General features: G+C 41.0%; 1 protein-coding gene across 1 annotated transcript in view; it reads left to right on the top strand.

The window, feature by feature from the left end:
* LOC143764746 (visinin-like) overlaps positions 1-23,423 on the top strand; it is a 143,591-nt gene extending 120,168 nt beyond the window's left edge. The window contains exons 2-3 of the mRNA XM_077250668.1: positions 14,557-14,668; positions 20,064-23,423. Of these exons, the coding sequence (XP_077106783.1) occupies positions 14,557-14,668; positions 20,064-20,155 (204 nt within the window). The 3' untranslated portion in view covers positions 20,156-23,423. The remainder of the gene's footprint in view (positions 1-14,556; positions 14,669-20,063) is intronic.
* The last annotated feature ends 1,588 nt before the right edge of the window (positions 23,424-25,011 follow it).

Below are 25,011 nucleotides of genomic sequence, written 5' to 3'. Positions count from 1 at the left end.
AACGACCCAGGTGCGGATAAAAGGAATGACAGAAAAACCAGAGTCAAAAAACTAGTAACCACTAGAGGGAGCAAAAAGCAAATTCACAACAGTACCCCCCCCTTAGTGAGGGGTCACCGAACCCTCACCACGACCACCAGGGCGATCAGGATGAGCGGCATGAAAGGCACGAACTAAATCGGCCGCATGAACATCAGATGCGACCACCCAGGAATTATCCTCCTGACCATAGCCCTTCCACTTGACCAGGTACTGAAGCCTCCGCCTGGAGAGGCGAGAATCCAAGATCTTCTCCACCACGTACTCCAACTCGCCCTCAACCAACACCGGAGCAGGAGGCTCAGCAGAAGGAACTACAGGCACAATGTACCGCCGCAACAAGGACCTATGAAATACATTGTGAATAGCAAACGACACAGGAAGATCCAGACGAAAAGATACAGGATTAAGGATTTCCAATATCTTGTAAGGCCCAATAAAACGAGGTTTAAATTTGGGAGAGGAGACCTTCATAGGAACAAAGCGGGAAGAAAGCCATACCAAATCCCCAACGCGTAGTCGGGGACCCACACCGCGGCGGCGGTTGGCAAAGCGCTGAGCCCTCTCCTGTGACAACTTCAAGTTGTCCACCACATGATTCCAATGTGTCAGCACGGACCATTTCCGAAATTTTTGGCAATACACTTCAGCCTCGTCCTGCCCCTGAGACATAGCCAGCAAGGCCTTTTCTGCCTGAATCTCAAGATTGGGTTCCTCATAAAGTAAACCGAGCGCCAGAAAAAACGCATCAATATCAGCCAATGCCGGATCTCCTGGCGCCAGCGAAAAAGCCCAATCCTGAGGGTCGCCCCGTAAGAACGAAATAACAATTTTTACTTGCTGAGCAGAGTCTCCAGATGAACAGGGTCTCAGGGACAAAAACAATTTACAATTATTCCTGAAATTCCTAAACTTAAACCTGTCTCCGGAAAACAGTTCAGGAATCGGTATTTTAGGTTCTGACCTAGGATTTCTGATAACATAGTCTTGTATGCCCTGCACACGAGTAGCCAGCTGGTCCACACTTGTAATCAAGGTCTGGACATTCATGTCTGCAGCAAGCATAGCCACTCTGAGGTAAAGGGGAAGAAGAAAAAAAAAAAAAAAAAAAAAAAAAAAAAAAACTCAGAATCTTCTTTCTTATAATCCCTCTTCTGCAATGCATTAAACATTTAATACTGGCCTGGCAAACTGTTATGACCCCAATGGCGAGGGTCTCAGAGGAACGTGGAAGTCTGCAGAATACAAAGATCCAGCTCATAGGGCAGTGGTAACTGGGTTGACCATATATCTACTCCTAACGCCAACACTAGAAGTAGCCGGGGATCATTCCTACGTTGATTCTAGATGACATGCGCCAGCCGGAGAATCTAGCTACCCCTAGTAGAGGAAAACAAAGACCTTTCTTGCCTCCAGAGAAGGAAACCCCAAAGCTGGATAGAAGCCCCCCACAAATAATAACGGTGAGGTAAGAGGAAATGACAAACACAGAAATTAACCAGGTTTAGCACAGAGAGGCCCGCTTACTGATAGCAGAATAAAGAAAGGTAACTTATATGGTCAACAAAAACCCTATCAAAATCCACACTGGAAATTCAAGAACCCCCGAACCGTCTAACGGTCCGGGGGGAGAACACCAGCCCCCTAGAGCTTCCAGCAAAGGTCAGGATATAGATTTGGAACAAGCTGGACAAAAATACAAAACCAAAACAAATAGCAAAAAGCAAAAGGCAGACTTAGCTGATATAACTGGAACCAGGATCAGTAGACAAGAGCACAGCAGACTAGCTCTGATAACTACGTTGCCAGGCATTGAACTGAAGGTCCAGGGAGCTTATATAGCAACACCCTTAACTAACGACCCAGGTGCGGATAAAAGGAATGACAGAAAAACCAGAGTCAAAAAACTAGTAACCACTAGAGGGAGCAAAAAGCAAATTCACAACAATAACAACATGCAATGTCAATCAGCTGTTCCTAAAACCAGCAGGATATTGTCACTGATCAAAAGAGACTTGGATTTATGGGACAGAAACGTAATACTACCACTTTAGAAAGCATTAGTGCACCCTCATCTGGAATATGCAGTTCAGTTCTGGGCACTAGTTCATAGGAAGGAGCTAGAAAAAGTACAAAGAGTAGCCACAAAACTGCTGAAGAGTATGGGTGATTTTTAGAAACAAGGGAAGGTTAAAAAAATATAATGCATTTAGTCCTGAGAAGAGACATTTAGAGGGGACATGATTACTTTTTACAAGTACATAAATAGCTCATACGAAAAGGATAGTCAAAATCTGTTCTAAATGAAACCCACAAATGACATATGGCAAATCTAGTGAAATAAAAGTTAATTCTCCAGAGGAAGTAACCTTTCTTTATCATATGAACTATTAAATAGTTGTGCAAAGTGGAAACCATCAATGCTATCAATAAAGGGTGAAAGGATTTCTTAGAACTGAATAAAATAAAAATAACGTAAGTCTAAAATTCTTGTTTTACATGTCGATCCAGTCAATTGACACCTGCCATCGGCAGGGAAAATGTGATCTTTCATGGCAGGTTATTTCATGCATTATAGGTGTACCTATTCCTCTTTTCTTTATTCAATATTAACTCCCATACCTGGTTTGAAATTGGTAGACAGGTGTCTTTTTTCAAATGTCATCAGGGTTTGCAGCTGGCTGCAACTTCTCCTTAATATATATTTTAAGCATAGAAAGAAATATTTTACCCCTTCTAAACTCATTGCTTTTCTATACAGATGACTGAGAGAGCACAGATGCATCTCACAATGTTTTCTGGAAAAAAAAAGATTTCACACTACCTTTATAATTTTTTTTCACTGCAGTTTTTCAATTGGATCAAAAAAGCATAAAATTGTAAACTTTCCTTTCTAATTATTCTGGCTGCAAAAAATCCAGTTTCCTTTAAACCTTAGTAGAGGATTCATACTGCAGAGAAGGCTGTATATCATATCACAAGCTACTTTGCTTTTTTGCCAATAGAGAAAATGAGAATATTAAAATTGACACTGGCAGATGTCGCATAATCCAAGCAGATACAAAATGTCCAGGAGAAGAAGTACTAATCTATAGAATTACCAAACTGACGCTGATTTCTACCTTCGTGGAGGACATGTAAGGTTATATTGTATAAAGGCATTAAGCAATGTTTGTGATTTTTCTTTCTGTGAAGTGGTTAAATAAAAGAGATAGTATTCCATTTAAAATTTAAATAAATGGAATCATAGAAATACACTTTAACCCCCTAAACTAGGTCTAGTCTGGATCATTTTTTGAAAAAAAACGCTCATCATCACATTCCTGTAATTAAATTATTTTTAAAGTGATATAGCTGTGTAAGACCTTGTTTCTTGCTGTAAAAATTGTATTTTTCAGGGGCATTATTGGAAAAAAAAGGTTCTGCAATTGATTTCAACATTTCAAATTGGACTCTATTTATGTGGAGCACAAGTAAAACGTTATTCTGTGGGTCAGGATGATTAGGGTGCTATTAAACACATGTTTTATTACTTTTCTGCATGTTTGCAAAAAACACCCCCACAGCCTCCCACACACAGAATGATTGCCCTAAAGCCCTCCAAAAATAGTATGATGGTCCCCACAGCCCCTACATACATGTTGATGGCCCCCATAGCGTCCACATACAGTATAATGGAGCCACAGCCCACCTACACAGCTTGATGGAGTCTACAGTCTCTCACACACAGTTTGATAGCTTCTGAAGTTCCCCACATAAGCAGTTTGATCCCTCAACAGCCTCACACAGAGGGTAGCATGACTCACATAGCTGCCCAGTAGCACAGCATAATGTCTTCATAGCCCCCCACACAGCATGATGGCCCCTATAGTCTCCCACACAAAGTATGATGGCCCCTACACCGTATGATGCTTCCACTAGTACTGACTGTTAATGGATGCTACTAACTCAGTACTGTTCCACCCACACACTACAACAGTCTGTCTTGTGTGTGGAATAAGAATCCATGCACTCCAAACACCATTAATATTTTATAAAAAAAACCTCTTTTTACGGTATGCAATTTCTTTTAGTACAATTTCAATAACAATTTAATATTACGTACTGTCGTCTCACACAGAGGTAGACACAGGAACACTGTCTCTTTAAATCTCTCACTGGTTTATTTAAGGGTGTTGCATAAGCCCTGTGCAGAGTTAGCAAAAGTAAACATGCCCTTTCTGGCCTAAGGAAAAATAAAACATAAGATAAAGCACAGTTCGTGTTTTTGTGCGGACCCACCTGCTCAGGGAAACAAATGCTTACAATATGGCATCCATACTCCAAGACATGCAGCATACACAGAAGCAGTCAGTTACAAATGCACTGACCTAGGCTACATTTCATGGAACACCACCTTTCTCAAGCATGTGAGTTGGAACATTGCACAGGTTTAAATACTTAATCATTATCACACAGTGGGTACGGAAAGCATTCAGATCCCTTTACATTTTTCACTCTTTGTTTCATTGTAGCCATTTGGTAAATTTAAAAAAGTTATTTTTTTTCTCATTAATGTACACTCTGCACCCCATCTTGACTGAAAAAAACCCGAAATGTAGACATTTTTGCAAATTTAATAAAAAAGAAAAACTGAAATATCACATGGTCATAAGTATTCAGACTCTTTGCTCAGACACTCATATTTAAGTCACATGCTGTCCATTTCCTTGTGATCTACTCCTTCATTGGAGGCCAGCTGTGTTTAATTAAACTGATAGGACTTGATTTGTAAAGGCACACACCTGTCTATATAAGACATCACAGCTCACAGTGCATGTTAGACCAAATGAGAATCATGAGGTCAAAGGAATTGGCCAAGGAGCTCAGAGACAGAATTTTGGCAAGGCACAGATCTGGCCAAGGTTACAACAGAATTTCTGCAGTACTCAGGGTTTCTAAGAGCAGAGTGGCATCCATAATCCTTAAATGGAAGAAGTTTGGGACCACCAAAAGTCTTCCTAGACCTGGTCGTCCAGACAAACTGAGCAATCGTGGGAGAAGAACCTTGGTGAGAGAGGTAAAGAAGAACCCCAAGATCACTGTGGCTGAGCTCCAGAGATGCAGTAGGGAGATGGTAGAAAGTTCCACAAAGTCAACTATCAATGCAGCCCTCCACTAGTCGGGCCTTTATGGCAGAGTGACCTAACGGAAGCCTCTCCTCAGTGCAATACATATGAAAGCCCCCATAGAGTTTGCTAAAAAACACATGAAGGACTCCCAGACTATGAGAAATAAGATTCTCTGGTCTGATGAAATGAAGATAGACCTTTTTGGTGATAATTCTTAGCGGTATGTGTGTAGAAAACCAGGCACTGCTCATGATCTGCCCAATACAATCCCAATAGTGAAACATGGTGGTGGCAGCATCATGCTATGAGGGTGTTTTTCAGCTGCAGGAACAGGACAACTGGTTGCCATTGAAGGAACCATGAATGTGGCCAAGTACAGAGATATCCTGGATGAAATCCTCTTCCAGAGTGCTCTGGACCTCAGACCTGGATGAAGGTTCACCTTCCAACAAGACAATGACCCTAAGCACACAGCTAAAATAACAAAGGAGTGGCTTCAGTACAACTCTGTGACTATTCTTAACTGGCGCAGCCAGAGCCATGACCTAAACCCAATTGAGCATCTCTGGAGAGACCTGAAAATGGCTGTCCACCAACGTTCACCATCCAACCTGACGGAGCTGGAAGGAAGAATGGCAGAGGATCCCCAAATCCAGGTGTGAAAAACTTGTTGCATCATTCTCAAGAAGACTCATGGCTGTAATACCTCAAAATGGTGCTTCTACTCAATACTGAACAAAGGGTCTGAATACTTATGACCATGTGATATTTCAGTTTTTCTTTTATAATAAATTTTCAAAAATTACTGCATTTCTGCATTTTTTCAGTCAAGATGGGGTGCAGAGTATACATTAATGAGAAAAAAATGAACTTTTTTGAATTTACCAAAAGGCTGCAGTGCAACAAAGAGTGAAAAATTTAACAGGGTCTGAATACTTTCCGTACCACTGTATGTACCTACATAAAACAGCTAGGATTACAAATTTGCACCTCAATGCCCAGTAAATATAAAAACCATTGGTATAATACATTCTAAAGAGACACCTTCACCAATATTAGCACAATTATCACCTTAGGAATTGGAGGATTCATAGTGAACAAAGTTTCTCGCTGCAGCAAACGTTTACCATTACATCTGAATAGTCACTAACAGAATCTTCCAAAATTAACCATCTAAGGTTAGACACAAAGTGTCTAATTTCAAATAAATGTTAAGCACCATGAATTTCACCATTTTAGTATCCTTCTTTCCTATTTATTTATAATTTTACAGAAATTTTTTGGGAGAAAACATTTTTTTCTCAAAATAAAAAAATAAAAATTATCTTTTTTTTTCTTTCTTTCTCCTACCTCTTCCATAAGACTTTTACATATTAAAGTGTTGCTAAACACTATTCATTTATTATTGTTTTAATAACTATAATAACATACATAACAATTACATTATATTTATGTGACAAATAGGAGCTAGGATTTTAAGTGCACCCTATGACACCCAGCAAAAATAAAAAAAAGTATTTTATTTACTATGGAAACACATTACATGATAGTTGTTCATTTCACCCCTAAGGGTATGTTTCCACGTTCAGGAAACGCTGCGTGTTTGACGCTGCGCAGAGCCGCAGCGTCAAACACGCAGCGTCCAGATGTTACAGCATAGTGGAGGGGATTTTATGAAATCCCATCTCCACTATGCGTGGTAACACGCACCCGGCGGCCCTGCGATTCCGGACATGCGGTGCGTCTTTTAAGATCGCGGCATGTCCGCTTACCTTGCGGTGACACTGCGCTGCCGCAAGGTAAAACACAGGGCCCTATGTGTGGGGTGCGATGATGCCGGATGTGTGCAATGAACACATCCGGCATCATCGCGTCACAGAAGGGGGCGGAGCTTAGGGCGGAGCGGGTTTGCCTGAAGGTGGACACGTACCCTTAGGAATTAAAGAGGTCATAGTAAAGATCTAAAAAGCTTCTCTTTGCAGTAAGCGTTTTTTTACTACATCTGTATTGTCACCTACAACTTCTTCTAAGATTAACTATCTGAGATCTGACACAAACAATACATTGGCCAATTCATGCGTGCTTAACAGCCATTGACAAGGTACCTTCTTTGCTGGGAATCTAACCTAATATGAAACCTCTCCTGAGCTGATAGCCTACAAATTATATGGGTGGGTAGGAATAAGCTGTTACTAAAACTGCCATAGGCTGATGGATGGAGTACTCAGCAAGAAGGCCTGTGTATACAGATTCCAAGCAAAGATGTCTGTTGTTGATGTCTGTTGGGCACACATGAATTGGCCAATTTATGCCCTAAGTATCATCATTTGAATGCAAGGACAGACTGGGACTGAAATTCAGACTTGGCATTTGAATGCACATAGGCCCATGCTATCCCCACATCCTTTACCCTGCATGGAGGAAATCAATATTTACTACAAGACCAATATTTTTCAATATTTTTAACAATACTGCTATATAAGATTTATTATTTTTATTATTATTACTACAATATAACAGACAAACACAGCCAGACCATAATTACATATTATTAGCATATACCATATAACAAATACCACTATACTGATTATTAAACAAAACCACTGTACTAGGACTGATATTGCCAGCATACAATGACCAAATAATCTTAATTTCAATTCTACACCACTATTCTGCAGACCATATATGTGTGTACTGTTCAGGTTCTCAACAGTGATATGCTTGACTACTTCTTCTATGAATAACCTGTTCCTGCAAAGTGTAAAGCACAAACATCTTTGGCTAACTGTTTAACTAGTACCCTGCTTACATTTCCCCACCTCTGCACAAACCATAAAGCGCTATAATAACCTATGACCTAGAAAGTAATATTGCCCCTTCTGTGCCCTGTATAGTAATAGTACCCTCTTTTTGTGCACCGCGCAAAAGCAGTGCCCCCTCTGTGTCCTTACAGAGTAATAATGTTCCCTCTGTACTTCCTCATAGCAATAATGCACCCCAGTGCTACCTTAAAATTACACAGTACCCTATAGAAATAATGTCCCCATATGCCTCTTTATAATAATATCCCCATAATACTAATCCTCCTCGACCCCTTATAATAAAAATAAAGACCCTTTAATATAATAAAAACACCCCCTTTGCTTTCTTATGAAAACAATAATGCCCCCTCTGCTTCTCCTGTAATGATATACGACCCCCCCAGTGTGCCTCCTTATAAGATTAACTCTTATAAATCATAAATTATGATTGCCACCACAACCCTCACACGGTATGATGTCACCCACAACACGCCCAAAATGTATGATGGTCACCAAAGCCCCCAATACAGCATGAAGTCCCACACAGTCAACCATTAAGTAAAATGGTTGCACAGCTCCATAGGTACAGTGTTATGTCCCCCGCAGCTCACTCATAAAGTGTGATGTCCCACACAGCACTCATGTAGAACGATGGCTGCACAGCTCCCTATAAACATTAGTATGTCGCCCACAGCCACCCTCACAGCCTCCATATGATATGATGTCACCCACAACCCACCTTACAGTATGATACCACCACCATCCTACTCAATCTTGGTTCCCCCATCCACCACAACCTCCGTCTGCTCTTCTATTTTGAATTGACATTAGACTGATTTTAGATTTGTGATGCAGTGATGTCATTGTGCCACCCAATGTCTCCAAGGGTGGCACAAGTGTATTTCTGCATCCACTGTATCACAGGAACAGACTTGCCTAGGAAGGGGAAGGGGCATAGTTAAATTGCTACGTGGTATTCCCTCGAGCTCCTGATGGGGGAGACAGACTGGACTGCAGGTAGCCACCAGGTACCACTCCTGGGCAGATCCCAGTACTGCAGCTTCTGACCTCAGGGATCAGGTTCACTGACACTGATTAGGGCTTACATTTAGACACACCGGTCTATAATACTGGTTCAGGTAATGGGTGCACACGGACCGGGGGAAAATGTTCAGGCTCTAGCTGCGCTGGGACCAGGGGACTTCAGGTTCAGGACTGGCCACACTGGGAGCAAGGGGCAACGTTCAGGAACTGGCCACACTAGGAAACGGGGGATGAGGTTCAGGACACTGGCCACACTGGGAACAGGTATTTGGGTTCAGGACTCTGGCCACACCTGGACCAGGTATTCGGGTTTAGGATACTGGCCACAACAGGACCCAGGATTCAGGTTAGAACACTAGTTGTATCAGGACCATGAATTAGGGTTCAGGGCACTGGCAACACTAGGACCAGAGGACTTCACAACTGCACTGGTAGAATACTACACTACCTAATGACTAAACTTGTTGCTTGACTACTCCCTGAGGGAGAGGGAACCTTTTAAACAGGATGACTCCCAGCAATGGGCTGGGAGCCATCATGCAGGTGGACAAAACTACACTAAATGCCTCTCAGCAACAGGCTATGGGCATTTCACTGTACATGCATGCTGCCCCTTTAAGAGAAGGGGAGCGAGGGCGCATTAGGCACGCCACCAGGAGGTGCAGCACGCACACACTGTCCAGAAAGCAGGGAAGACGCAGAGGACCGTGCCGAAGAGCTGGGGCGGTGAGTAAGCCAGCGTCTCTGCATGGAGAGAGAATGGGACAACATACAGGGGTGCCGGCCATACTGCTACAAAATCTAAGAGGGCAATCTGTATGACACCCAATATCACTGCCATACAAAAATCATGTGGAATAAATTTTATATATTAATTGAAGTATTTGATGGATATAAGAACCTAGGGTTTCTCCATGAAACACAATTGTACAACTAAGGAGACACTCCAAGTACAATGTAGTTTATTAACCCCTTTCTGTCATTGGACATACTATTCCGTCCATGTGGGGTGGGCCCTAATTCCCAAGGACGGAATAGTACGTCCAGCGCGATCAGCCGCGCTCACGGGGGGAGTGCGGCCGATCGCGGCCGGGTGTCAGCTGACTATCGCAGCTGACATCCGACACATTAACCCCCGGCACACTGCGATCAAACATGATTGCAGTGTACCGGCGGTACCGGGAAGCATCGCTCAGGGAGGGGGCTCCCTGCGGGCTTCCCTGAGACGATCGGTACAAGGCAATGTGCTCACCTTGTACCGAGCGTCTCCTCCCTGCAGTCCCCGGATCCAAAATGGCCGCGGGGCTGCATCCGGGTCCTGCAGGGAGGTGACGTCACAGCGCCTGCTTTACTGTGATGCCCCCCCCCCCGGGGCAAAGTAAAAATCTAAAAACAAAAATCACATGTGTAAAAAAAAAAAAAAAAATTCCTAAATAAATAATAAAAAAAAAAATATTGTTCCAATAAATACATTCCTTTAGCTAAATAAAAAAAAAAACAATAAAAGTACACATATTTAGCATCACCACATCCGTAACGACCCGCCCTATAAAATTGTCTCACTAGTTAACCCCTTCAGTTACATAGTTACATAGTTACATAGTTACATAGTTATTGAGGTTGAAGGAAGACTTTAAGTCCATCTAGTTCAACCCATAGCCTAACCTAACATGCCCTAACATGTTGATCCAGAGGAAGGCAAAAAAACCCCATGTGGCAAAGAGTAACTCCACCATGGGGAAAAAAATTCCTTCCCGACTCCACATACGGCAATCAGACTAGTTCCCTGGATCAACGCCTTATCAAGGAATCTAGTGTATATACCCTGTAATATTATACTTTTCCAGAAAGGTATCCAGTCCCCTCTTAAATTTAATTAATGAATCACTCATTACAACATCATACGGCAGAGAGTTCCATAGTCTCACTGCTCTTACAGTAAAGAATCCACGTCTGTTATTATGCTTAAACCTTCTTTCCTCCAGACGTAGAGGATGCCCCCTTGTCCCTGTCTCAGGTCTATGATCAAAAAGATCATCAGAAAGGTCTTTGTACTGTCCCCTCATATATTTATACATTAAAATAAGATCACCCCTTAGTCTTCGTTTTTCCAAACTAAATAGCCCCAAGTGTAATAACCTATCTTGGTATTGCAGACCCCCCAGTCCTCTAATAACCTTGGTCGCTCTTCTCTGCACCCGCTCTAGTTCAGCTATGTCTTTCTTATACACCGGAGACCACTGAACAGTGAACACTGGAAAAAAAAAAAAAAAAACGAGGCAAAAAACGCTTTGTTATCATACCGCCGAACAAAAAGTGGAATAACATGCGATCAAGAAAACAGATATAAATAACCATGGTACAGCTGAAAACTTTATCTTGTCCCGCAAAAAACGAGCCGCCATACAGCATTATCAGCGAAAAAATAAAAAAGTTATAGTCCTCAGAATAAAGCGATGCAAAAATAATTATTTTTTCTATAAAATAGTTTTTATCGTATAAAAGCGCCAAAACATAAAAAAAGATATAAATGAGGTATCACTGTAATCATACTGACCCGAAGAATAAAACTGCTTTATCCATTTTACCAAACGCGGAACGGTATAAACGCCCCCCCCAAAAGAAATTCATGAATAGCTGGTTTTTGGTCATTCTGCCTCACAAAAATCGGAATAAAAAGCGATCAAAAAATGTCACATGCCCGAAAATGTTACCAATAAAAATGGCAACTCGTTCCGCAAAAAACAAGACCTCACATGACTCTGTGGACCAAAATATGGAAAAATTATAGCTCTCAAAATGTGGTAACGCAAAAAACATTTTTTGCAATAAAAAGCGTCTTTTAGTGTGTAACGGCTGCCAATCAAAAATCCGCTAGAAAACACGCAATAAATAGTAAATCAAAACCCCCTTCATCACCCCCTTAGTTACGAAAAATAAAAAAAATTAAAAAAAAATGTATTTATTTCCATTTTTCCGTTAGGGTTAGGGTTAGGGCTAGGGTTAGGGTTAGGGTTAGGGCTAGGGTTAGGGTTAGGGTTAGAGCTAGGGTTAGAGCTAGGGTTAGGGTTAGGGTTTGGGCTAGGATTAGGGCTACAGTTATGGTTAGGGTTGGGGCTAAAATTAGGGTTGGGGCTAAAGTTAGGGTTGGGGCTAAAGTTAGAGTTAGGGTTTGGATTACATTTACGGTTGGGAATAGGTTTGGGATTAGGGTTAGGGGTGTGTGAGGGTTAGGGGTGTGGTTAGGGTTACAGTTGAGATTAGGGCTAGGGGTGTGTTTGGATTAGGGTTTCAGTTAGAATTGGAGGTTTCCACTGTTTAGGCACATCAGGGGCTCTCCAAATGCGACATTGCGTCCGATCTCAATTCCAGCCAATTCTGCGTTGAAAAAGTAAAACAGTGTTCCTTCCTTTCCGAGCTCTCCCGTGCGCACAAACAGGGGTTTACCCCAATGTATGGGGTATCAGCGTACTCAGGACACATAGCACAACAACTTTTGGGGTCCAATTTCTCCTGTTACCCTTGGGAAAATACATAACTGGGGGCTAAAAAATAATTTTTGTGTAAAAAAAAAAAAAATATATATATATTTTTTATTTTCACGGCTCTGCGTTATAAACTGTAGTGAAATAGTTAGGGGGTTCAAAGCTCTCACAACACATCTAGATGAGTTCCTTAGGGGGTCTACTTTCCAAAATGGTGTCACTTGTGGGGGGTTTCAATGTTTAGGCACATCAGTGGCTCTCCAAACGCAACATGGCGTCCCATCTCAGTTCCAGTCAATTTTGCATTGAAAAGTCAAACGGCGCTCCTTCCCTTCCGAGCTCTCCCTTGCGCCCAAACAGTGGTTTACCCCCACATATGGGGTATCAGCGTACTCAGGACAAATTGTACAACAACTTTTGGAGTCCAATTTCTTCTCTTACCCTTGGGAAAATAAAAAATTGGGGGCAAAAAGATCATTTTTGTGAAAAAATATGATTTTTTATTTTTACGGCTCTGCATTGTAAACTTCTGTGAATCACTTAATGGGTCAAAGTGCTCACCACACATCTAGATAAGTTCCTTAGGGGGTCCACTTTCCAAAATGGTGTCACTTGTAGGGGGTTTCAATGTTTAGGCACATCAGGGGCTCTCCAAATGCAACATGGCGTCCCATCTCAATTCCAGTCAATTTTGCTTTGAAAAGTCAAATGGCGCTCCTTCCCTTCCAAGCTCTGCCATGCGCCCAAACAGTGGTTTACCCCCACATATGGGGTATCGGCGTACTCAGTACAAATTGTACAATAACTTTTGGGGTCCATTTTCTCCTGTTACCCTTGGTAAAATAAAACCAATTGGAGCTGAATTAAATTTTTTGTGTAAAAAAAGTTAAATGTTCATTTTTATTTAAACATTCCAAAAATTCCTGTGAGACACCTGAAGGGTTAATAAACTTCTTGAATGTGGTTTTGAGCACCTTGAGGGGTGCAGTTTTTAGAATGGGGTCACACTTGGGTATTTTCCATCACATAGACCCTTCAAAATGACTTCAAATGAGATGTGGTCCCTAAAAAAAAATGGTGTTGTAAAAATGAGAAATTGCTGGTCAAATTTTAACCCTTATAACTCCCTAACAAAAAAAAAATTTTGGTTCCAAAATTGTGCTGATGTAAAGTAGACATGTGGGAAATGTTACTTATTAAGTATTTTGTGTGACATATCTCTGTGATTTAATTGTATAAAAATTCAAAGTTGGAAAATTGCGAAATTTTCCAAATTTTCGCCAAATTTCTGTTTTTTTCACAAATACACGCAGGTAATATCAAAGAAATTTTACCACTATCATGAAGTACAGTATGTCACGAGAAAACTATGTCAGAATCATCAGGATCCATTGAAGCGTTCCAGAGTTATAACCTCATAAAGGGACAGTGGTCAGAATTGTAAAAATTGGCCCGGTCATTAACGTGCAAACCACCCTTGGGGGTAAAGGGCTTAAACAATTCTAATTGGGTTGAGTTAATGATACAGTCAGGGGCATAATTATAATTGGTGCCGGGGTTACAATTGCATCTGGACCCTGGAGTCTTGGGGCCCAAATTTTCCTTTGGCTCAAATGAAAAGAATATTACTATTAAAGTCTACTGACAGTGGAAGGCCCTGTTGGAGATTTTGCATTGGGGCCCATAAGCTTCAAGTTACTGCGCTAAACACAGTATTTCCTTAAGATTATACATAATGCCCAGGGATTAATCTGCGCATGTTGGCAATGTAGTTACTATCTACTTTTTCCACGGTTCATGTGAATGTGAGATAACATTTTTTAAGGTTCCCAGAATATTAAGATCACTGTACTTGTTAGATAATATACAACATAAAGACTTTATTCTTAAGAAAAATGAAAGGTCTTGTAATTTATCTTCTTCATTATTCACTTTTTAATCCTACATTGTGAACAAAATAGTGTTATGTTGTAGATAACTTATATTTGTATGGCTTACTTGTTATATCTAATCAAGTAATGGAACTTCTTACATTATTTCAATCAAAATTCCAAACTTTATTTCCATTGCTTACAGGCAATATTCAAGATGATTCCTCCCGAAGAACAGAAGACTCTACCTGATGATGAAAATTCACCGCAGAAAAGAACAGATAAATTATGGGCATATTTTAAAAAGAAAGACAATGGTAAGCTACCATATTTGTCTCTGGTATACTTTATGGTTTGTGGATGATAGAAAACTATATTTCAAGTGATTAGATAGAGCTTATCAGCAGAATATGTGCTGGAATCATTTAGTAGTCTGTATTAAATTGTGTAAGGCCACGTGCCAATGGTTACATCACAGGTTTCATGTGTATCAAGGTGCAATAGTCAAAACCTGGAAAAAAAAGAAAAAAGAACATATACCCTACAGTAAGTAAATCAGTAAATGGAAATAGTACAGTACATGTAAATAACATAGGGTACTTAGTTCAAAAAAGCATAAAAGCCATTCCACCATGACAAGGTGTACACCTTGTTGTGGTGGGATGGCTTTTAATGCTTGATATGCTATTTCCGTTTCTGATTTACTTGCTGTAGAGTATATGGTGATTTTAGTTTTTTGGGGTTTTTTTCTTAGGTTTTGTCTATGAAATGCTCACAGTCTGAACATGCTATTATAATTTGCATGTGTACTGTGAAGATAGTCATAAAGCATGGATAAGCCATGGGTCTGGGTAGTCAAGATGTCCAAGGTCAAAAGCCAAGAGAGTATGTCATGGATAGAGGGGTGAGATGAAAGCACAGTCAGGAAACAGTCTGAGGTCAATATTCCAAGAAGGTAATGGATTGCAACAAAATGGCTAGGCAATTGAATTGTGAAGACAAATCCTGCAAAGGCTTCCTATGCATTTAAAAAGGTCACTTAGTCTGTTTCAGTAGGCCCCACAATCATGGGGAAGACTGCTGACTTGACAGATGTGCAGAAGGCAGTGATTGACACACTCCACAAGGAGAGTAAGCCACAAAAGGTAATTGCTAAAAAAGCTTGCTGTTCTCAGAGTGCTGTATCCAAGAATATTAATGGAAAGTTGAGTGGAAGGAAAAAGTGTGGTAGAAAAAGGTGCACAAGCAACCTGGATAACCGCAGCCTTGAAAGGATTGTTAGGAAAAGGACTTCAAAAATGTGAGGGAGATTCACAAGGAGCAATTTTGAAAGACGTGGATACTCCAGCTACAGTAAAGTGGTAAATTTCTTTATTAATCCAAAGTAGTCATAACAGGATAATCCTTACAGATGGTGGACGTGTTTCGATCACTATAGATCTTACTCATGCCTCATACTGGCATGAGTAAGATCTATAGAGATCGAAACGCGTTGCCGTAATCTTTGCAATCACCTGTACTGTCCACCATCTGTAAGGATTATCCTGTTATGACTACTTTGGATTAATAAAGAAATTTACCATTTTACTGGAGCTGGAGTATCCACGTCTTTCAAAATTGCTGCTGCTTGGCGTCCGGGTCAGGACAAACTCCCGTGCTCCGTGCCTGATGGTCTGGTTGGTGAGCTGGCTAGGGCTCTTGTAGCTGAATTTTTTCTTGCTTGAGATTCACAAGGAGTCATTGCTGCATAGACGTATCCATGACATGGGCTACAAGTGTCGCATTCCTTGTGTCAAGCCACTCATGACCAATGGACAACGCCAGAAGCGTCTTACCTGGGCCAAGGATAAAAAGAACTGGACTGTTGCACAATGGTTCAAGGTATTGTTTTCAGATGGAAGTAAATTTTGCATTTCATTTGGAAATGAAGGTCCGAGAGTATGGAGGAAGAGTGGAGAGGCACACAATCCAAGCTCCTTGAGGTCTAGTGTGAAGCTTCCACAATCAGTGATGGTTTGGGGAGCCATGTCATCTGCTAGTGTAGGTCCACTGTGTTTTATCAAGACCAAAGTCAGAGCAAGCCGCCTACCACATCATGCTTCCCTCTGCCGACAAGCTTTTTGGAGTTGAAAATGTCATTCTCCAGCAGGACTTGGCACATGTCAACACTGCCAAAAGAACCAATACCTGGTTTAAAAACAACAGTAACACTGTGCTTGATTGGCCAGAAAACTTGGCTGACCTTAACTCCATAGAGAATCTATGTCAAGAAGAAGATGAGAGACACCAGACCCAACAATGCAGATGAGCTGAAGGCTGCTATCAAAGCAACCTGGGCCTCCATAACACCTCAGCAGTGCTACAGGCAGTAATTGATGCAAAAGGTGCCCCGACCAAGTATTGAGTGCATTTACTGAACATACATTTCAGGAGGCCAACATTTCAGATTTTAAAATAATTTTTCCATCTGGTGTTATAAAGTATTCTAATTTACTGAGATAATGACTTTTGGGTTTTCATTGGCTGTAAGCCATAATCATCAACATTAAAGGGAACATGTCACCCCGTTTTTTGAAGATGAGCTAAAAAAAAGCGTTAAATAGGGGCAGAGCTGGGCGTTACATTAGTGTCTTTTGTGTGCCTTTATTACCCACCTATGCTGCTAAAATACCTTTGTAAAGTCGCCGTTTTCTGCTGTCACTCACGCTGGTCTGGTCCTATGGGCGTGGTGACAGCGCTGTTTCTCCCCCAGATCAGGCTCATCATTCTGTTGGTGGCGTAGTAGTGTGCACATGTCCAACAGAGAATATCCACTGCCCAGGAGATGAAAAAGAGTGCGATCTGCTCTATTCAGCCGTTTACCGGTGGGCGCGGCCATCTTTCTGTGGCCGCGCGTGCGCAGATGGAGCGCTCTGCTGCCCGGGGCTTCAGGAAAATGGCCGCCGCGATCTCCATCTGCGCACGCGCGGAATCCCGCGGCCATTTTCCTGAAGCCCCGGGCAGCAGAGCGCTCCATCTGCGCACGCGCGGCCACAGGACAGATGGCCGCGCCCACCGGTAAACGGCTGAATAGCGCAGATCGCGCTCTTTTTCATCTCCTGGGCAGTGGATATTCTCTGTTGGACATGTGCACACCAACGGAATGATGAGCCTGATCTGGGGGAGAAACAGCGCTGTCACCACGCCCATAGGACCAGACCAGCGTGAGTGACAGCAGAAAACGGCGACTTTACAAAGGTATTTCAGCAGCATAGGTGGGTAATAAAGGCACACAAAAGACACTAATGTAACGCCCAGCTCTGCCCCTATTTAACACTATTTTTAGCTCATCTTCAAAAAACGGGGTGACAGGTTCCCTTTAACAGAAATAAACACTTGAAATAGATCACTCTGTTTGCGATGGCTCTATATAATATGAGTTTCACGTTTTGTATTGAAAAGCTTAAATAAATTAACTTTTTTATGATATTCTAATTTTGTGAGAGGCACCTGTACATCCAGTATCTCTAAGTGGTCTAAAGAAAAAAGCAGAGATTTTTTTTAAATTAATTTTTACATCAACATTATTACCAAGGGATAAGTAATCCAAGTTTATCACATCATGAAATATAACATGACAAGTTCCATTGTTTAAAACAGTTACTTTGGGAACACTTTGATTTAGCCATGTTTTGCACTGGTCTGGAATTTTACTGTGTTACTTCTCCATTCACATCCAATCTATTGAAAAACCACTCCAGTGTCTCTTCTTTTTTATTTCAGTGCTGAAGTGGTGCTAATAATCTAATTTCCCTAACCTTAGTCTTATACATACAAGCTGCCGCCTTCAGCTCTTCCTGGCGCTGCTTCAGTTCCCTGCCACCATCTTGTACCGCAGCTTCTGACTGACTGGAAGTCAGAGGTAACGGTCACAAGCTCTCAATGTCAGTCTATGAGAGCCTCATTCTGGCCTCTTTCCAGCTGTCATACACTTACACTAAGCAGAGACATCAGGCTCACCCAGGAAACACTGGAGCGATCCAGCAAGTCACAAACTGGCGATGCTGATAAAAGATGAAAATGGCGGCTGAAAAGTATAAGACTAGAGGCAAGGAACTTACATTAGTGTTAGTTCGTAAAAAGCATCGTAGTTACTCTCTAGAATCAGGCAATACACATGAGGGGGTGCCCCAAAAAACGAGAATTACTTATTTAAATTGTTTTATGCAAGATAACATGTTGAATACATTAATCCCCTTCAAAATACTGTCCATTAGATAACATGCACTTGTCCCAATGGTTTTTCCAGTGTCCAAAACATTTTTTATGTTCTTCTGAACTAATGCTGTTAAGTGGCGTCTGCTATTTTGTATTAACCTCTTCTATATCCTGAAAGCTTTCCCTTTAGGTTTTTCTATCTTATTGGGAATAAGTAGAAGTCGCAATGAGCTAGGCTGAGCAAGTAAGGGGAGTGAGAAACCATTGTCAAGCTGTTTTTCACCAAAAATTGGTTGATTTTCAATGCTTTGTGGGCAGGCACGTTGTCATGATGAAGCAGCCAAGTTCTCCGATCGCCACAAATCAAGTAGTTTTTTTCATTGCCTCAAGCAATCACTTTGGTAGTTGCAGATAATAATGTCGATTCACTGTGGTGCCCAAAGAAACAAATTCAAAGTGAACAACTGCTTTGCTGTCAAAAAAACAAATCATCATGAAAATTTGATTTCATGGGTATTTATTTTGGTCTGGGCGATGAAGCTGTCTTCCCCTGGCTGGACTGCTGTTTTGTTTCAGGATCATAGGCGTAACACCAAGATTCATTCCCTGTGATGACTTTTGACAAAACAATCAGGGTCATCCCCCCCCCCATTAATTGCCCGATCTAGCCCCTTGCGATTTCTTCTTATACCCAAGAAAAACCTAAAGGGAAAGTATTTTCAATATATAGAAGAGGTTAAGAAGAAATGGCTGGAGGCACTTACGAGCATTAGTTCAGAAGAATATAAAAAATGTTTTGAACAGTGGAAAAAACGTTGGGACAAGTGCATATCATTTAATGGATGATATTTTGATGGGGATTCATGTTTTTTGTTTTTAAATTAAATAAGTAATTCTCATCCTTTGAGGTACCATCTTATATCTACTGGCCGCTACTTTGAAATTCACAATCATGTGACAACTGTCACATTCACTACGCTATGATAAGAATAAATCAATGATACAAGCAAATATAGGAAACTTTGTAATATATTTTATTAGATAAATGTACTTCCTTCTCTACTTATTAGCCTTCTCTTCTCCTCCATGCTATCTCCATGAAGCATTACAGCTGTCTATTGAAGTCTATGAAATGGGTAGTGTGATATGGAGTTTTGTCTCAACTTGGAGCTGGATCCACAGCTTCACTGCTCAGTGACTAATGTATAATGCTGCTACTTCTGAGCATGTGCTACATACTGTAGACTAGGAAACGCTGGTGTGTATTGTGTATGGGAGACATCATAACATCTAGTTTCCATCCATTAGGTCAGACACAATGGAACCTGCAGAGGGAAAACTAGTGAATTTGCAGGATTCTAATAATACAATGGCCTGAAAAAGAAATTAGATATTCCTCATGTACACATATAACAACTTATTCTGACAGGTCATCTGAAATTATAAGCTTTGGATGTGAATGAAGTAAAATTGACTTTAAATCTTATGCACTCTTGTTTTTTTCTTATTTTTTAGATAAAATTGCAGAAGGAGAATTCATTCAAGGTGTCATGGCAAATGATGACATAATGAGGCTTATCCAGTATGACCCCAAAGGAAAAAAATAAATTAAGGCATAAAATAATTCTAAATATGATTACATTAAGTTTTTATGTGTTTGTGAGTTAACAAGTTAATTTTACATGTCCTAATTTTCAGTACAGTAATTAAATATAAGATTGATAAATAATTACTCACATTTCCAATTTACCAGTTCAATAAAACTAAAAGGTTGTGTAGCAATCAACAAGCATTATTTCCCATATTGAAGTAACGCAGATATGAAAACTGTTATAGTAATGGCATCAATGTTCAGTCACTATCTGTTTATGTGGCCTTTATTTGCAATAATCACAGAGTGAAATGTTCAAAGCTTATCTGGTTGCCTGAGGTTTCATACATACGACAAAGTCTCTATTACTTGGCCCTAAGACCCTGCAATGCACTCTTTGCCTTCTACAAGCAAAGCTTTTAGGGAGGAATATCTCCATAATACTCCAAGTGCAGCAGCAGGTGCGGATTCTTACAGCGTCCATAAGAAAAAACCTCTGTGTGCCTCTATGTGAAATCAATGAACAGCCAGGGCTCATAGGTTTCTATGGGAGGCATTTTATGGGTCTGTACAACATGGATCCATTCTTTGGTTGCTGGCATGAGACCATATAGGTCACAGAGACACTTAATATTCATACACAACATTTGGCATATGTACAGTACGTTGCTTAGCACTGCAAAATAAAGAATTAGTCAACGAATCCTCCAAAATGCTTTGATCTTTTCTTTGTGGTACAAGCGAAATGATCAAGATAACCACATTGACTATTCAAAGCTGGGGTATGTCATATAACTTGTCATGCTTTAAAACAAGGCAGATGCTCTGTAATGACAGACTTGTCAAAGACATGTCAGTAGAAACAGAATAACCAGCTCACCCTAGGTTGGTGTCCTAGGAGGCATGGATCTGCAAGGAACCACTTGTGGAAATAAGAAAAGGAGATGATCCAGCTTCCAAACTTGCAAAAATGTATTGGATTTAAAAATAATAATAGATTCCGTCAAGAGTGTAGACACAGCTATGCCTTTCGAACAACCATTGTGTTCTTTAACAAAGCCCAAAGCTTTGTTAAAAAATGCAATGGATATTCAAAATGCTTAGCTCTCGAATCTAGGGTTGAGCGAAACGGATCGTTCATTTTCATAAGTCGCCGACTTTTGGTAAAGTCGGCGTCTCATGAAACCCGACCCGATCCCTGTGTGGGGTCGGCCATGCGGTACGCGATCTTGGCGCCAAAGTCGCGTTTCGTATGACGCGTTTAGCGCCATTTTTACAGCCAATGAAGGAGCGTGGGCAGAGTGATGACATAGGGGTTAGGGCGTGCACGCCTATCATCATTTTATCGCTTGTGCGCAGTAGCGATTTGGAATGTGTAAAACGAAATTTTCTGTGCTGGGACGGAGGGGAATATGGGACGGAGGAGAGAGAGAGAGAGAGAGAAAAATAAAATAAAATAAATAAATCCCCATTGACGTGCATAGGGTTTCGTGTTCCGGCCGATCCTCGACTTTGCACAGTAATCGGCCGATTTCGCCCGACTCGACTTTTCCAACAGTCGGGTTTCGTGAAACATGACTCGACCCTAAAAAAGTCAAGGTCGCTCAACCCTACTCGAATCTATTATTATTTTTTAATCCAATAAATTTTTTAAGATTTTTCAACGACTGTCCTAATATAAATGTAGTTTGCAGTAATTCAAAGGCATACACAGGAATTTGTAAAGAAGGGGTGGGAGTTTGCGAATAAATGCTCCACACTCCCTGCTGTCTACATCTAGGGAAAGACATTTCTCCCATGAATTGTTCATCCTTTACCAGCAGACTGCAGATAGCAATATATTCAGACTGTATCTCAAACCCAAAGAGGAAAGTCAAGGAAAAGAGGAAAGGCACAAAGGGAATTTTTTAACTCCTTGCATCTTTCTTGTGTACTTTCTTGTATACCTCTCCTCAAAAATCCATGTACCTGCTGCACATATGATTATAAGAAACCATGATTAGTATACTTACTAATAACAAGAATTAATAGTAATTAATAATAATAAAAATAAGAATTTTTGTTAATATTTACACCAATAATTTTTCATTTAAAAATAGGTGATGCTATTTTATAGTTAAACATTTTAATATTTCATGTTTTCACATCCTACTTATGAATCTATTTGTAGAATACCCATTGTGAACTATAGCATGTTTGTAATCTTTATTCTGATTATCATGGTAAGATTTGTAGTGTGTCACCCCCTATTTTGTGATGGGTATATCCTTTATATATAAGACTGTGGTAAATATTTCACCAAATGCCAGAACACGACCAAATTAGATGAAAAAATATTAAAGGGCTTGTATCATCTTCTTTCTTCAGGCATTGTGCTCAATATTGACAGTTGGAAATGGAGGCATGACCCTAATGGTGTGCTACCCAATACGGCAAGCAGACGTAGCTTTACATCTGCAGCATCAGAGGAGAGCAGGAGCACTGTAAGTGGCCAGATTCAGTAATCCAACCACCTTCAGAGAACCACTATCAAGGCCTAAAGCAAAGAGCTTCCTTGCGTGAGCTACTTGCTTAGGAAACCAGCCACCTCTAAAAGAATGAAGAGGTAGCCTGTAACCTAGACAATGAGCAGTAATCTATAGAATTAAAAAACCCTCTGTTCTCGAGAACAGAAAGGATTTTTAATAAGAGGTAAATTGCAAAGTTGCTTGTTTTGTTTTCACAAGAATTTAGCAAAATTATTAATTTAACAAGATTGGACAACCCCTTTAAAGTATTTCAGGCCTTAAAATAACACTGAACTTGGAAGTTAATAAAATAATAAATGTGGTAATAATGCCTGCATTGTTAATCAGTCTTTGGAATGTTCTGAATGTCCAAAAACAGTAGAAAAGTTGCAAAGACTATTGGGGTTAATTTCCTATTGTTGTCCTCTAATTTGAGCTTGCAGACAATAATGGGGCAGGAGTTGGATAGGAAGCAACCAGGCACAGGTTTGTCAAGTCAGGAGGTTGGGAACAAAATTATTGAGCTCTTCACGCACGCACGCGCACATGCACGCACACACACACACGCACATTCTTTACATGTATTCCAATTTTCATTGCAATTTTATATTGCAAAATAAACTCAAAGGAGAAGTGAAAAGTTAAGGAAGGGGTTGAAATTTATTTGACTTGGTTATTCTGTTTTTTGGCGATCTTTTAAGTGGTGAATTTCTATATTAATAGTATGTCAGTCAACATTTTGTTCAGCATGAATAATTGTTAAAATAAACAATGTATGCCCCATACAGTTGATTGTGTCTTTTTCTTTAATGATGATTTATAAAATAATGAATACTTAACAATTGAAGCATTTTATCAGAACAAGACATTTTAGTACATACACATACAGAAGTAAAACCAAAGAGACGGACAGTTAAAAAAAAAAAATGGTATTGTGATGCTGAGTCACTACTCACGGACAAACTGTGAGACATGTCAAGAGGTCTGAGGTCAGATACCAGTAGGGCTTGTTTTACAGAGGCGTTGTTGGGTAACAGTCAGGTCAGAAGAAAGAAGGGTACGTCAAGATAAGGGAGAAAAACAAATAGTCAGAGGCCAATTACGGAGTCAGATACCAGAAGTCAGAGAGCATCAAGAGTAAAGGTACCTTCACACGAAGCGACGCTGCAGCGATAGCGACAACGATGCCGATCGCTGCAGCGTCGCTGTTTGGTCGCTGGAGAGCTGTCACACAGACCGCTCTCCAGCGACCAACGATGCCGAGGTCCCCGGGTAACCAGGGTAAACATCGGGTTACTAAGCGCAGGGCCGCGCTTAGTAACCCGATGTTTACCCTGGTTACCAGCGTAAAAGTAAAAATAACAAACAGTACATGCTCACCTGCGCGTCCCCCGGCGTCCGCTTCCTGTACTGTGTGAGCGCCGGCCCTAACAGCAGAGCGGTGATGTCACCGCTGTGCTTTTACTTTCACTTTAGGGCCGGCGCTCAGTCAGAGCAGGAAGCGGACGCCGGGGGACGCGCAGGTGAGTATGTTTGTTATTTTTACTTTTACGCTGGTAACCAGGGTAAACATCGGTTTACTAAGCGTGGCCCTGCGCTTAGTAACCCGATATTTACCCTGGTTACCAGCGTAAAACATCGCTGGTATCGTTGCTTTTGGTGTCAAACCTGACGATACACGCCGGTCTGACGACCAAATAAAGTTCTGAAATTTATTCCACGACCAGCGATATCACAGCAGGATCCAGATCGCTGCTGCGTGTCAAACACAACGATATCGCTATCCAGGACGCTGCAACGTCACGGATCGCTATCGTTCTCGTTGTAAAGTCGTTTCGTGTGAAGGTACCTTAAGAGGGATAATCCACAAGAATAGTCACGACAAATCCTCGGTCCGGCAACAGGGTCCAAGGAAAGCGAGACAGGGCTAAGCAAACACACCTTACTTAAGCAAAGCTACAACTGGCACTGACTACTAACAGCTAGCCAGCTAAATAACTTACAAGTGATTAAGGATGGGAGGCACCTGTGGAAATGTCCAAAGACTAGACCAGATTGTCAATCAAAATGCTGACAACTTAGATGCCCCAAGATCAGATTGCATGACTCGACTGTCACTCATAAAACTGGCAGTTTGACAAACTCCAGATATAGGGCAGCTGAGCTGTCACTCACGGCGCCCCTTGGTTACAGTCAAAGTTGAAACTGTGACAGTTATCTGTGCAATGTGTAGGTGCACATTCACACTTTGGCCATTTAACAGACAGAACCTAGGACGAAAACAAATGAGCAAATACACTGCAGTAAGTAACAGTAATAGTATACAGCTCTGGCACAAATTAAGAGACCACTACATCAAAACCCT

Source organism: Ranitomeya variabilis, chromosome 4 (assembly GCF_051348905.1).
Source record: "Ranitomeya variabilis isolate aRanVar5 chromosome 4, aRanVar5.hap1, whole genome shotgun sequence".
Classification (NCBI taxonomy): domain Eukaryota; kingdom Metazoa; phylum Chordata; class Amphibia; order Anura; family Dendrobatidae; genus Ranitomeya; species Ranitomeya variabilis.
Note: the sequence above shows the minus strand (reverse complement) of the source record. Positions and strands in the feature narration are given on the sequence as shown.